This window comes from Helicoverpa armigera, chromosome 3, assembly GCF_030705265.1.
Source record: "Helicoverpa armigera isolate CAAS_96S chromosome 3, ASM3070526v1, whole genome shotgun sequence".
NCBI lineage: Eukaryota > Metazoa > Arthropoda > Insecta > Lepidoptera > Noctuidae > Helicoverpa > Helicoverpa armigera.
The window spans coordinates 7013542-7029302 of record NC_087122.1 but is presented as its reverse complement, the minus strand read 5'-3'; the positions used below and the strand labels follow the sequence as shown (position 1 = coordinate 7029302).

At 36.9% G+C, this 15761-nt stretch overlaps 2 protein-coding genes across 2 annotated transcripts; both read left to right on the top strand.

Moving 5' to 3' along the window:
• The first annotated feature begins 154 nt into the window (after positions 1-154).
• Positions 155-4802, top strand: LOC110375170 (protein mono-ADP-ribosyltransferase PARP16). Its single transcript, XM_021333194.3, has 7 exons — positions 155-422; positions 728-872; positions 1041-1196; positions 1589-1798; positions 3270-3450; positions 3833-4006; positions 4523-4802. Exons 1-7 carry the CDS (start codon positions 295-297, stop codon positions 4687-4689), a joined length of 1161 nt encoding a protein of 386 aa, XP_021188869.1. The 5' UTR covers positions 155-294; the 3' UTR covers positions 4690-4802.
• Positions 4803-5058: 256 nt separating this feature from the next.
• On the top strand, positions 5059-14957 carry LOC110375169 (carboxylesterase 1C). The gene is made up of 11 exons (XM_021333193.3): positions 5059-5551; positions 6121-6213; positions 6645-6779; positions 7031-7358; positions 8711-8910; positions 8986-9154; positions 9327-9448; positions 10269-10494; positions 10999-11137; positions 11827-12023; positions 14753-14957. Exons 1-11 carry the CDS (start codon positions 5426-5428, stop codon positions 14890-14892), a joined length of 1875 nt encoding a protein of 624 aa, XP_021188868.3. The 5' UTR covers positions 5059-5425; the 3' UTR covers positions 14893-14957.
• The last annotated feature ends 804 nt before the right edge of the window (positions 14958-15761 follow it).

Genomic DNA, 15761 nt, shown 5'->3' with positions numbered 1-15761 from the left:
AAATCGGTTGGAAAAAGGAGCAGGTACTGCGTTGAGTTGTCGGTAAGCCGCGTTTACAAGGACAAATAGAAGGTCATAAGAAAGAAGCCTAAGCAATCCCAAAGATTAAAATACTACCTTCATAATTGTCCTAAAAGAACTGGCCATTTGTTCGTCTATTGTTTTATGATTTTGACAAGTATATTGTGGTCTTACATAATGAAATAAAATGATGTGCAACTTTATTTGAAAGAATTCAAAATTATGCCTATTATATAGACTTTTTCCTTATATTCTGAGAGACCAAATAAAATAATGGACGGCGAGCCTGAAGCGTTATCTGATACAGCGACTAATTGTAACTTGGCATCTGCATCTGAAACGTTGTCAGATAATAATCAAGCTAAACTAGATTCTTTAGAAAAGAAAGCTGTTCATTTAAGGTAGGTATTTTCTATTATTTCGTAGTAGTGTAAGCGAGGAACCCCTATGTACTTGTACTACTCGTAAATAATTCACCGAAACGTTCGTACCTACCTACGCACTTATCTGTTGGAAGACTGCACCAAATTGGATATTTTTTTCTGCCTGTGTCACCTCTCATGCACATCTGGAGCATGCAGCTACTTTTGTGATTGATTCAGAAAATAATTTTGTAAGTCTTTATGTAAGTCAATATTTTAAGGTCTTCACTCGAAGGTTGACATTAAATACACTTACTTTTGTTAACTCCAATTAATCATTTCAGATTAGTATTGGAGAAGGATTTTAAAGCTGCAGATATAAAATGGAGTCTATTTGTAGCGGCAGCTTTTAGTTTTAGATATGAAAGTTGTTTGAGACCTTTTCCGCCAGCTTTCTTGAAAAATGGAGTCAAGGATATGGATGAATTAGTATGTTGTACAAATAACACTGTTATAGTTCAATAAATTCCTTAGTTATTTTTCCGCATTTCAAACGGACTAACAGCTATGCGCAAGATTACCTACTTATAGCATAAGATAAGTGAGAAACTTCGCATAAAATTACACAAAATAAATAATATTTCGTTTTTATTTTAGCTTAGTGTAATAACCGACGTGCCGGCTTTGGATTTGGTCCTACAGCAGTTGGATAACTTAGATAATTTGTCTAATATCAGCGATATCATTGATTTGTTGTTTTATGTGCTCGTAAGATTAAAGGAGCCTGCTTTGAAAACAGTGCCCGCAGAAGTGGTATGTTGTTTTTTTTTAAAACGCTTATATTAGCTTCACTTGTTACTATGTAGGTAGGTATGTAAGAAAATCTTGGAATCTTTATTTGACCCAATTCCCGGTCTTCAATTAATTAAGATTAAATTTTGCACACGCTCTGAGTTTTGATGACATACATGTTAAGCGTGTTTTTTAAACTTATTTTCATTAACATTAAAAGTACTTACCTAGTTAGGCATTTACTTACTCGATCACTTAAAAGAGAAGGAAGGGACATAGATGAGTTTAAGTCAGACGGACTGACGGACGGACATACAGATTAGACGTGGCGAAACTAAGGGTTCCTAGTTGAATACGGAACCCTTAAAAAGAGATTTACCTCGAGATTATCACATTTTTTTTTTAATTTTCAGCATGAGACTGTACTTGCAAACGCACATTCCACATTATCTGCACCGAAGCCGCAATATATATTCCAAGTAGCGAGCTCCTGTAAGTCCACTGCAGAAACGAAATGGAAAGAACTGGCAAAAAACCATCATATATTTTATGCATATCACGGAAATCGTTTGGAAAATTTTTACACTATTCTTAATTTTGGCTTGCAGCAACATTTAAATAAGGTACGTTGCATTTGATACAATACCTCCGATACCTACCTTGCAATATGGGTTAGTTACCAACTTTTTGACTTAGAATATGGGTCATTTGTTTAAGTCACACACATTCTTAATTCAAAAAGATACGGTACGAACTGAACCTTACCGTGGAGTGATGCCCATTTTCACCAACAATCTCTTAATCTAAGTACCACTTAGAATAAGGGCTCTCCCAATTTTGACATAAATAACTATGGATAAGAGATACCTAAACTTTGGTGAAAACGAAATTCTTATTAAGTGTTCCGTAAATGCTCTTAGAGGATCCCAAAATTTAGGTATTTGTTGGTGAAAATGGGCATCAGGCTCTTGGTAATGGCATCAGAAGTGACCTGCTCTTTTGGTTTACCTCATACTGTCGTTATCAGTATTTATATGTCAAGTTGGGTTTAGGTTCCCAGTGGTGTTCTTCACTTTTGTGGGTTGCTACTGTTTATTATTTATGTAAGTGACATATACTCGTGCTTTCAAAACTCTAATTTACTGTATTTCGCCTACGATGTGAAGATATTCTCTCCAATTTCATTGGATGCTGACATTGATACCTTAGAAAGCGACCTGACCTGATGCTATTGGAAATTTATTTTTTGGTAATAATTATCGTCGAATGTGACTGACTGGCATGACCTTCTGCATAGGGAAGCTGCTTTTCAATGTGTCTCAGAGGTCAGTCAGGTTTAGCCCTCCTATTTCCATTCCTTTCCCCTCTTCCAAAACAGGCAAAACTCATACATTGTGCGAGCCAGTGACGACTTTTACAGCATTTGTAAGGGGTTCGCATTTGACCTCTTTAATACCAGTGTCTATTCCTTTCCCAATAAGCTAAACACTGACTTTTTTAACAGTGCGTAGTGACATTTTACCTAGGCGCAAACAAATCCTTCAAGTTCTGTATCTTTCTGTTTCCCATAACTGAGATCCTGTAATTAGCTGAGTGCTGCTTTACGATTGTCGTTCTTACGCTAGTGTCGGGTCTCCATTAAATCCTACTAATATTATAAACGCGAAAGTTTGTATGTATGGATGTATGGATGTTTGTTACTCTTTCACGCAAAAACTACTGAATGGATTTTAATGAAACTTTACAATAATATAGCTTATACATCAGAATAACACATAGGCTACAATTTGTAAACATATTGTTCGAAATACTAAACCTGCGCAGACGAAGTCGCGGGCACCAGCTAGTAAATAATATTATAGTGCAATACTCAAATTTTAGCCCATATCGAGGAAGTCGATAAGCTCATAATTTACATTCTTCGTGCATGCCTATCAATTCAAATTGTTACGATACCTACCCAACGTAGGTATTTTATATCTATAGGACCCACACGAACACCTTTGCCTGGCCTTTGGCCACCACAGTGGCAGGTAGATCATGTTCGTAGTTTTTACTAAATAGGTACGTTTTATGGCCTTGTTTATCATGTAGAATACACTGCTGGGTAACGGCGTATACTTGTCACCTGAATTGAACATAAGCTTGCCGTACAGTCATGGAGGATTCGGATGGGGTGCTAGCTGCATTGGTGGTCACTTGTCCTGTATAGCCATGTGCGAAGTTATTGACGCCCCCGAAGGAATAAATTATCAAAAGCCTGTTTCTAACGAAGGTGAGCATTCTTTGTGGGAAAAATTTGCAGTCTTTAAGATACTTAAATGACTTAAATTGTCCTTATTGGTATTGTATTGTAGGTACGCGAATGTAGACATAGATGATAAGTCCGACTTTAATGTCGAGCCAGAAAATTGTTTATGTAGGCACAGACGATAGCACATCAACTTACCTCAAACTGACAAATCGCTTCAATAGATTTTCAACAGTTTTAGGTTAATGTTCGATTGGTAAAATTTAACAGATTTGGAAAGGTTGACCTGCTGGCGTCAGTGGCGTCATACCATTTGCTTAGGCTACTTTAATTATTTTTGTTTAACAATTTTTAGGGAATTACGGACCTTATTGTTGTAAAGTCTTATTCTTAAACATTTCAACAGGTGACGGCATATATGAAGATGAAAAGAGCAAGTTACTCACGGAGCAAGGTTGCGACGGACAAATGACACAGTACATCGTTACTAACTGTGATTTAGTTAGAGTGCGGTACATGCTTGTGTATGCCAAACAGCCTGCATCGATGAGGTTCCCTACAGCGAACGTCAATAGAAATGGTACATATGTTCTAGTTCTTTTCAATAGTTTTGTGTCTTCATCCTCTTTCACTATACAGCTAAAATTAACCTTATAGCTCTATTGACTCATACTAGCTGTGTCCTGAACTCCTAACCACGGACAGCAGAATGTCGGGTGAAGATGTCATATAATGGAAAACCTCCTCAGAAAGTAGTGTTGTCAAAATACAGGTGTGCGGGGAACGAGGTACATTACATACATACCAGACAAGCCTAGAAAAACCCGATCTACCTTATGGCATCTCTGCTTATTTTTCCATCTCCCGTGGTTCCAACCTATGGACGATGAGCGTGGCCTAAAGATAGTTTTCAGGGTCCTGTTCTGATCGAAAATAGATTTAAAACTTTTTTTTTCTGGTTATTATCAAGATCGGCGTCATCAGTATGGAAAAATTACAATGATATTTTTCGGTAATTAGTACCTGGTTATACTTAATAACTAGGTACTAAGTACATCGTTTATTGGTACAGGTTTAAATTTTATTTATATTTCAGTTGGAGGTCTGCGCCAGTGGCTTGCAAGGCACAAGCTGTTTTCCATTCTACTAGGATATGGATTAATGTTAGCAACCATAGGTTTCGCAAACAATCAGCCGATCCACTATTACTACAAAATACTATTAAAAAAACTCGATATCGCTTATAGTTCTGTAAAAGTGTGATGTATTATAACTATGAGAAACTGTCTAGCGTTTTGATCAGTGAGGTTAAATTTGAAAGTGATTACAATAATTTTTAGACAATTTTATGTTGATAAATAAATCTAGAAAACGTATTTCTATCAACTATTTTTATTAATCCTCATTCTACAACAGAAAGCCAATGCCTTCTTTCCCATGGCGATCACTTCTCATTACATAGTATGTGGCAAGATTATAACTCGGAGAAGGCGTGAACGGGACAGGGACGTGATTGACTTGTTCCCGTCATACGTGTCTTCGTGATATAGGTGACCTATGCGCTTTCATGTAACTACATTTTGTATGAAACGACGTTTCCGAAATTTGCTCTGCGGGTACCCATGCACACCCCGTATCTAAACAACTAATTTTAGTTCTATATTTTTGTTTTGTCAATTAATGTACGAATTCCAGTTGAAATTAGAACAATAGTGACCAGTCATTGTTACAATTCTCCCGTCATGGACTAAAGCGCACTCATTGTTCGAAAACAAAATGTGTCGTCGATAGTAGCTACCTTGCACAGTATTATACATAAATTGTACAGACCTACTCTCCACACACCATGTAGGTATCAACCATGACTCAAACACAAAACGAATGGCAACCAACAGTTCCAATCGGTAACTTGATGTAACCCAACTTATTTGAATTGAACGTACCTATGTTTATAACATTTAATTCAGTTCACAACAAAAATCGCTCATAAAAGTAAAAAATGTTGTTAAGTGATAGAATAAGCTCTATAGTTCCGATAAATATTTGGTATTCTTTAAGTTTAACTTTAATTATGGCTGTGGCTCAGGACCCGGTGGCTAACTTGCCACAAGGACGAATCGTAGGGGTAAGTTTTCTAATATTTTAGAAATTCTTGTATGTACTTACTGAGATACAGCATATGCCACTTTGTGAAGCTTCATAACAGGTGTAATTTGCGTTAAGAAAAATTGCTATTTGCTTTATATTTTAGATACCAATTTTTTACTAAGTCTCATTTCATTTGACGACCTTTTAGAAAATGGACGGACATGATATATTAAGTACGAACACCAATCTAGGCGCGGAACATTGTTAATGAAAGTTTATGTAGGCATTAGATGAAACATTATGACGGATTTTATAAGAGACATTAATTTCCCTTTCGATAATTAATTTCATGTGACTATTGGCGGCCTCACACGGAATTCTTGTACCCTACCTATTGTAGTAAAAAATGATAATCTATACTTACCTATTGCAAAATTCATAAGTAGGTACCTACGTATCCAAAGTTTTTTTGAAACCAGGTGTTTCTTTTTCCACTTATAAGGACTGACCGATTGAGTTTAGGTTAGGTACAAGAAGAGGTAAGAGTCGGTTTTCCGAACCGCTATTATTGTTTATTGAATTGGGCATTATATATATTGTTTTCAGATTAAAGTTTATACGGAGAATTCCCTTACGCCTGTTGAAATTTATTACGGAGTACCATATGCGACACCCCCAAAAGGTCGATACAGATTTTCGGTATGTATTTTAGAAAATACCTATATTAACTGACCATTAAACTACGAAGCTCTTTTGAATTAGGTACTTACAGTGCCTGTAAGTCAGCTTTTAACGCTTAGGTGTATTCTTTATTTCCGGTGACTAGTAGTAGTAGGTAAATCTTTGATAGTGCCTGTACCTAAGGTGCTCTACGAGGACGAGCTCATTAATCACACTATGCCTTTAACCGCGGGGATCAGCAAGTATCAAAAACATTAATGTTTGGATGTGAGGATATGTGGATCACAATGACTTGGAGTCATTGAAGTCCAACGGATTTCATGAAACATGGGATTCATGAAGCTTGATCCGAATAATAATCAAAACGCGTGTGAGGGCGGGGCCGGTACATTTAAGAATTGCAAATAATACATCATTTTGGAAATGTATAATGTATCTTACTTTTATAGGCTCCAGAACGGCACACAGGCTGGAGACGAACATTTTTTGCCCATCGATTACCACCACACTGCCCACACGTAGGAGACAGTGATAACGATAATTACAGCGAAGATTGTCTATACCTAAATATATGGACGCCTCGGGTACGATTTTGTTTTTTTACGCAGTAGCTAGGTATAAGAACTGAAAATTAACCTTGTGATATTTACATACTAGGATTGAGGGATGTCCACACGTCAAACGTATTTAACGTTGATTGGGTTTGCGCCAGTAAAAACTGTTCGATATATTATGTATGTGTATTTAATCTCTTGGTAGCGGATATGCAAATAATTTATTCATTTTCTGGAGCCTATAATAATCATTTAAAAAGAGTAACTCTTGTTCTAGGCAGCGCTCGGATGGTAAAACTTTACCAGTTGTGGTTATATTATTCAGTGAATCATGGATAAGGGGCGGTGTATCTCTGCCTTGCCAAGAACTAGCGGCTGAAGGAGTAGTTGTGGTCACAGTAATGTATCGCTTGCATTTGCTTGCCTTTTTCACGCTACGCTCTATATCAGCTCGCGGTAATCTAGCACTGCTGGATCAATACCTGGCATTGCTTTGGGTGCGTGACAACATCGCTGCTTTCGGTGGAGACCCGACCGCCATAACATTGCTGGGCCACTCGGCTGGAGCTGATAGTGTATTATACCATATGACGTCACCTCGAACTATTGGTAAGTATCTAGATAATTCAGCTGTAACAGTAACAGGTTAATTAAAAACGTTAGAATTCTTGATAAAGAATTCTCCTTTTCTCTAGCTTTTATTTAGCCTATTATAGCGTCCACTGCAGAACCCATGCATGCATGAACGCCAAGTGCCTGTCACCAAGGATAGCTCTAGTATATGATAATAGACTCTAATCCCATCGATAAATAAAATTAAATTATAAATTTAAAAAAACCCCCGACCCAAAAAAAGTACGCAATAATTATGACAAAAGGTTAAAAACGCTTAACCCTATAAAAAGCAAAAAATAACTTTTAACACTACGTAAACTAAATTTTGTCGTGTCGGGGGACCGCTCTAATTCATTACTTTAGATACGTTTTTTTTTTAAACGAATGTTGTAATTAGGTAGGTTTGATTAGATTTATGTAAGTATTTATGAAGGTAAAAAGCGGTCCCCCGACACGTCAAAATTTAGTTTACGTAGTGTTAAAAGTTATTTTTTGCTTTTTATAGGGTTAAGCGTTTTTAACCTTTTGTCATAATTATTGCGTACTTTTTTTGGGTCGGGGGTTTTTTTAAATTTATAATTTAATTTTATTTCATGCTTTTTAAAGGAGCTCCTTAATTTTTCCTTCTTTCATTTAATTTATTTTATCTTAAGATGTGATCGCTATATGCGATCTCGGCCAAAGGAAGCTGTTTAACAATCCTCATGACAAACTGGCTCTGGGAGAATTGCACAGATTGAGAAACAATAAAGATTATCCTTTGGACATTCTAGATTTTCAGCAAAAATATAAATCGGTTTATCCGTTTTATTCCGGCATTTCAGGGTTTCATCCACCACATCCCATTTCCAGCATCAGGTTCTCGTCAATTAGAAACATGAAGAGAACTCGTCAAGACAAATTCAACGAGCCCAAACTCGATGGGTTTACTAAAAGGCAGTTCAGGGTTACGTCTCCTACCTTCGAGCCCTAACAGCAGACCAGCTCAGTGGTTCCAAAAGACATTAGTGTTTCAAATTTCAGATCCCACATATACTTGCAAGTAAACTGAGCGTGTAACATTCCTATGACATCTAGCAAACGAGCTGATGACCTTGAAGACCTGAACCGATTTCCACCAAACATAGCTAAGAACACTCCCGACTGACATACCTTTTAAACAAAAAAAACCGCATTACAATCGGATCATCCGTTTGGGAGCTACGATGCCACATACACACACACACACACACACACACACACACACACACACACACACGTCAAACTTATAACACCCCGTCGTTTTTGCGTCGGGGGTTAACAAAAACCCATCCACAGGTATTTTATCGCAAATCTTATTTCGGCAGGTCTTTTTCAAAGGGCGCTTATAATGTCGCCACGTGATATCTGGAAAGCAATAGATGAAAGCAAAATTGTCAAATTCAGTGAAGTTGAAAGATTATCTCGTGAAATCGCAAGTTCACTTGGCTGTAACAATAACACAGATAATGAAATTCTGCATTGTATGCGTGAACGTCCTTTGTCGGATTTAATGTCATTATACTCGGTATGTCGATTATATTTGAATATAGTACCTACCAGTGTCACGCTTTCTGTGCTGCAATAAAGGCCATTTCCACAGAACGAAACCTTGAGCGCGGGGATGCAACCTATATCTGACAATTTTTTACCAGAATCTGAGCAGTTTTTGCCACTTACGCTTACGAAGTATTTGTCACTGAATAAGCAATCTTCACGACAGTTGGATTTACTTCTAGGATGTAACGACATTGAAGCTTTGAACTACAATGGTGAGAGGTCTTCTTCTTTTGTACCTAAATATTTGCCTGTAGTTAAATTTGAAAAACACCGTAAAGTGAAAACCTCGTTTGAAACTCGTAATTAGAGTAATTAGTTTTACCTTTGTTTTGTAGGTATTTGAAAAATTAAACATGATTTGATTAATTCCAATATGTGTTCCAGATGCGAAATACAAAGAATTCCTGGAGAAAGGCACTCAGTATGTATCTGATTACGCCAATAATGAGGTTATACCTGAAAGCCTTCAGTTGTTTTCTTACGAACAGTCGGAATCGTTGGCAATGGTAAGTACCTACCTAGTTACACTATACGTATACAGGGTGTTATTAAAGTGACTGGGAAACAAAAGAGTTACTTAGTTCACTTGTCAGAAGAGATCCGTTTTCATCGTTTTGACTTTAAGGAAACTGCTAAGCCACCGGTAAATAAATATAATTTCTTCTTTTGCCTACTGATAAAGATGAAGTACAAAGAACTATTCTTGAAGTTTAAAACGATTGTGCCCCTGGGTGGGATGTAATCAGTTGAAACTGATCTCTGCATCAATAACGCCAGTCCTAACTGATTTTATTATAAACTTTTGTTTAATCATACTGGAGCATTTTAGAGTAGCATTCTCAGTGGTTTTAGAGCAGGTACCCTTGTAGTGGATAATTTGGATAATAAAAATTGCTGCTTAACAATATTTTTAGACCCTGCCAACTTTCACGCTGTTTCTGTTCCTCTTCTCGTGCAAAAACTTGAAGACCTCGGCATCCAACATATTCCACTAGTATACTCCAATATAATAGAATCCAATCTGTAAAAATTGGCGATCACATTAGTGACCAACTGCCAGTCTCTTTTGGTGTACTTCAGGGCAGTATTTTTGGTCCCAGTCTATTTCTCTACTCTATAAACGATCTGTGTAACCTCTACATCGACACTGTCGCCTCTTTACATATACAGGTACTGATTAAAAAAATATATATTAGCAAGAAACCTACCAATTAAATGTTTCTACTTTTTTAATTATAATATCTAGTTAGGTACAGTCAGTTGCTAAATTATAAAAATCAAAGCTAAACCTACTCGTACATGAAGTTTTTGTAACATCGTTTTCAGTTGGCAGAAGCGGTACGATGGGAATATTGGAGAGAGAAAACAAAAAATGAAAAAGAAATACTTAGTAGAATTGAGTTTCTTGGTCGAGTGGAATCGTCTGCAAAATGGACCGTTGGTATAGCTCTCATAGCAGCCCGCTTGGCCAGGAGAGTATCGCGGCTTTATGTCTATAGATACTCACAACCCGGAGGCGTTGATCTTGAGGGTCGTCAGTACAACTTTACAGGTGAAAATTCTGCTCATAGATTACTAAGTACTATCTTATCATTATCTCTTGCATCATTTAAATGCGAAACAAAATGTCTTGTAAGTATATGTTTCTTACTAATCTTACTTATAGAAATTAGGAAGTCGTGAGCTCCTTCTCAAACTCAAAAATTTTTCAAATAGGCCTATGAACAGATAGTATATACTTTATTTGGAACACCATTTTTTAAGTTTTTGATTTTAGAACTACATACCTAATGACACTATGGGCGGTCTAGCGCTAAAGCGGGGATCTGTTCCAGACAACCTTATGTATTATATTTAATTATGTATGTATTATATTATTATTTATACCTTATGTATTATATTACCCAATTTAATTATGTTAGTCGCTCTGCAAAGGTATAATGTCTCTCGTTTGCACAGGTATAATGTAATATGGTGGTAGAGTACCTATTCTAAGTGAAACATAGCACTAATTAGCTCCACCTACCTTGTTTTGTAATATTTTTCAATCATACAGGAGCTGTTCACGGATCCGACTTAGTGTCACTTTTAGGTGACGCTTTGATGCTTCAAGCTGCTCGTCGACCTGCAACTAAAGACGAGAAACGGATGTCATCAATTTTACGACAATATGTTGTTAATTTCATAAAAAACGGGTAATGTCGTGAGTTAAACAGTATTTATAGCAGTATCTATTTTCCATAATATAAATTTTATCTACTATCATTAAAATTGCGAAAGCAACTTTACGTTTGAATACCCTTAGGCCAAAAATTCAGAACGGGACAGGGCGTTCGTGAAGCGACGCCCGACTACCGAACATAATATGCAATTCCGTCTAGGTGTTATGTAGGTACCCATTCGTAGCAGCGTGCAGCGTTAAGCGGCGTGACCAGCGATTTGTCGTTTTGGCGAGCTTTTGTAAGTTTTTCAGTTCTTTCAGCCTCGTATAATACATCCAACAAAGGGAGTCAACACTGCACGCCACAGCCCACGTTCAAACCCCGCTGCACACCCTGCTGTTCCGAATTTACCTCACTATGAACATTCATCTTTTATGTAAAACGATTGAACTGTCATCAAAAATAGTCTAGTAGGTAGTAAAACATTATTATATTAATGGGACAATCCTTAAAACATAATAAGTAATTTTTATATTTAATTAAAGGAGTTATCAAAGAATTTTTACTTAGACTTTGAACTTAAATAGGCACCTAGTAGGCGATCAATAAGTGCATAGCTCATTATTTCTATGGAAGTTGTCAAAATTTCTGTGGTTCAATGTAGGTAGTATGTATCAGTGCCGATAACTATACTAGTTACGTAAATTACATTGTTCCAACAGATCACCCGACGATGAAACCGTGTGGCAGAGCTACAAGACAGGTGATGCAAATATTTGCGACATTCGCGATGCGGAAAGTGCCACCAATAACTATCACAGCGCTAAAAGAGATGTTCGATTTTGGCTTCAGTATTTACCCCACCTTTACGAAATATCCAACGTTGAAGAGAAAAAAAGCAAACTGACAGATAAACAAGGTACTTAATTAATATGTATTCTTTCTAGTGTACCTACCTAAAGTACCTACAAGATAGGGTTATGTTTTTAAGTCTTTCCGTCAGTTGCACAAAGGTCCATTAAAGTTAAAGCTTCTTTAAATCTATTGCTGACTCATTCTTTGTCAACAAGATAATAAGTAATAGCAATATATTTAATGAAACTTTAATTTTAATGGATATTGGTGCAACTGACGGTTTATAAGGTTTTGTTCACATGCGCACTTTGGCAACAATAGATATGGTTTTCTGAAATTCACATCTAGCACTGGGGCCCGATTCTCCTAAGTTAATAATGTCAAAATCGAATAGAAATTGAATCGCAATATGATCGCAATAGCAGTTTAAAATTTCTGTCTTTGGGGCCATAACCACCGGTACCGTGGACCCGATATCAGTAGCCACCTCTTTTATATTAAACATATGCAGGGCCGCGCCGCCCCTGTGTGCGAAGTGTGCGGCGCACACAGGCGCCAAGACAATAGGGGCGCCGCGCCGCCACTGCCACCTAAATTATTTTTGTTACCTATATGATTGTTTTTTGTAGTGGAGTATCGACAAGTAGGTACAATAGGCGCAACATAGGCCTTGTAAACTACAAAACATCTATAACGCTTATTGAACAAGTCTCTCAATATTTAATGTTTATTATTATTCACGTTTATGGTTTCATTTTACGTTTAGGGTTTTAGTTTACATTCCTTACGAGCTCAACGTTAAAACGGCGGCAGTTCTTTGAACCAGGGAAAAAGTACTAGTTATTTAAAACCGTAGAGGCGCCGAGTTTGTATGAGTATGAGTGAGTTTCTGAACGCAGCCCGATGCGATCACGGGTATTCCTCGATTTTAACGAACGAGATAGCTAAGGTAAAACAAAACAAATAATATAAACTAATATAAAAAAAAATATAATTAAAAATACATATATATATCTGGTCCAAGAAAAAAAATATTTTTCTTTATTTATTTCTTATTCATTCTGGGCCTTACTACAAAAACTTTAAACCCTGTTTTACACTTGTCTAATAAAATTTTGGCTGCAAAATGAACCATATGTCAACGTCATAATTTGACATTTTTTTAGACAAGGCATAAACTGACGTTTAAAAGTTTTTGTGGTAAGACGGTCTGTGTTTACTTTTTGAGTTCTCAATTTAACAAAAAAATTGGAGCACCAACGTAACAAAAACAACTGGCTCTCGATCCAGTCACGGATTCTTTTTATTTGTGCTTAATTCCGAGTTTAATTTGAGAGTCCTTAAAGCTAAGCGTCCACTTGTCGGTATCGTACGCAACGGATCGTAGTATTATTTATATAGAATGCGATGCGTACGAAGCGGACAGGTGGACGCACTTGTTTGAGTTTCTATATAAATAATACTACGATCCGTTGCGTGCGATACGTCCGTTGCGTACGATACCGACAAGTGGACGCTTAGCTTTAACAAACAATTTTAAAAAATTCGCTCGCTACGCTCGCGGCTGTTCATTTGTCAGTGCCTACCGTTCATTCTAAAACCCAAAGTCCCAAAACTCAAAAATTTTCGCGCTCGCTACGCTCGCGGCTGTTCGCTTGTCAGTATAGTTCTTTCTAACATGATTAGAGTACTTTTATGTCCCAAAAGTCAAAAATTTTCGCGCTCGCTGCGCTCGCGGCTGTTCGCTTGTCGGTACCGTTCATTCTAACATGATTAGAGTACTTTTATGTCCCAAAACTCAAAAATTTTCGCGCTCGCTGCGCTCGCGACTGCACCTTGCACCGTTCTTTAATATACAAGTTTAGGTGCTTTAGTGACCCAAAGCTCAAAAATTTTTGCGCTCGCTACGCTCTGCTTTATTTTCCACTTCTTTTATTTTTTCAATCCTTTTTTAGCCGAACCTAGAAGGTAGCGCCGCTTGTAAGTCCTTTTATTAACAAGAAAATAACTCCTAGCTCACAACAGACTTTTCACGTAGAACAAAGGGCCTCGCATAGACCTGCCGCACGTAGCCTCGCAATGGCTAGGGCCGCCGCTGACTGGAGAACATTTATTTCAGTCAAAGGACAATGCCTAAAAACGTCCCCACCCACCAACAGACTTGAAAGTAGTGTCATTGGATGCGCCTCATTTGATAGATCATTTCTTATTATGGAGACATTCCAAAAGCATGGGGTTTAGGAACTATAAGACAATTTAGTATCCTTAATAATCAATTAACTTCAAGTTTGCCGTTGTAAGACGACTAAAAAGTCACGGTGTATACCTACTAACCTAATCTAACGTTACGTTAATTAATTAATTTATTAATTTATTTACTCCAAATGTATGGGGTTTTGGAAATCCAAAACCCCATACATTTGGAGTAAATCGTTTTAATAATCATGATCTATCGAAGGATGCGCTTCCGATGACACTAGTTTCAAGTCAGTTGGTGGGTGGGGACAGGGTCCATACAAAATCCGGCATTGTCCTTTAACAATTAAAAATATTCATTCAAAATTTAAATTCGTTTTATGATGATTCGTTAAAAAAGAGGCGCTTCATAGGCTTCGCACACAGGCGCTGCCGGGGGTCGGCGCGGCCCTGAACATATGTAATATATATGTTTAATATTTAAATATTTAAAATTGAAAAAAAAGTGTTATAAAACAAACTGAAAGATTAACGTAGTAATATATATGTTTTCAATTATTAGGTACACGTTTTAATAAGTTTCGTATTTGGTTCCAGGTGACCATAGACTCCGGGGTGGAGTGCTTGCGATGTGTGGAGTAACTGTAATGCTTCTGTTACTACTACTTGTATGCGCCATACTGTTACACAGGCAAAAGTCACGTCGTTTTACTGTGACTGATGATAATCATCACTAGATTAAGGTTTACTTCGATTTATTGTGTATTTGTAACAAGTTTACTCACAAAATAAATTGTGCTGTACCTAATAATAGAGTAATTATTTAAATAAATATATGACCATTCAGGCAGCCCTTAGAAAATCAATAACCTATTAGGCTACGTTCAGATGACAAGGGCACAACTTTTTTTTTTTTAAATACCTTTATACATTTTATATTGCATAATGTATCGTATCACGCACCGCATCAAGTTGTTGGATCTGGATGGATCTGATATGATTATTATTTCTGTGTTGTGCGAGAAAGGGGCATTTGTCATCCATACAGTTGTGCCGACCGATGGCGCGGGCGACGCGGCTGTCCCGATCATAGATATATTACGTCTATGGTCCCGATCGTAAGCTGATGTATTATCTGTGGTAAAGAACTTTGATAGTGATGTTCCATGGTGATGCAGCAAGAATATCGATAGTTTCAAATTCAAATTCAAATTCAAATCTTTATTTGCGTTCCATATGTAATACAGGTGGTATTTTTATAAAGTTTAAACAATATATTTGAAACAATATGGACCCGGTAGGGCACAGCATAAAGAGGTAGGAGAGGTTTGCAGTACTTATAATTATTACCTAGTTTAGTTTTATTAAGTTTAGTTTTACTAAATAAAAATAAAACTGAAATATATTTACATGTTATATTCTTATCTTGCGTGTGTGTGTGTGTGTGTGTGTTTGTGTGTGTGTGTTTGTTGTATATGTGTGTGTGCGTGAGAGTCTGTATGTACTTACTTATTATTTTTTTATTGACTTATCGTCCATGTACTCTTTTATTGTATAGTAGCATTTAGAGTGTAAAAATTTCTTTAGTTTACTTATAAACATAGTC

Coding starts and splice junctions, on each gene's coding strand:
- LOC110375170 (XM_021333194.3), top strand. CDS start 295: ATGGACGGCGAGCCTGAAGCGTTATCTGATACAGCGACTAATTGTAAC. Junction 873..1,040: donor TCAAGGATATGGATGAATTA/GTATGTTGTACA, acceptor TTTTTATTTTAG/CTTAGTGTAATAACCGACGT. Junction 3,451..3,832: donor AAAGCCTGTTTCTAACGAAG/GTGAGCATTCTT, acceptor ACATTTCAACAG/GTGACGGCATATATGAAGAT.
- LOC110375169 (XM_021333193.3), top strand. CDS start 5,426: ATGTTGTTAAGTGATAGAATAAGCTCTATAGTTCCGATAAATATTTGG. Junction 6,780..7,030: donor TAAATATATGGACGCCTCGG/GTACGATTTTGT, acceptor TGTTCTAGGCAG/CGCTCGGATGGTAAAACTTT. Junction 11,138..11,826: donor GTTAATTTCATAAAAAACGG/GTAATGTCGTGA, acceptor TTGTTCCAACAG/ATCACCCGACGATGAAACCG.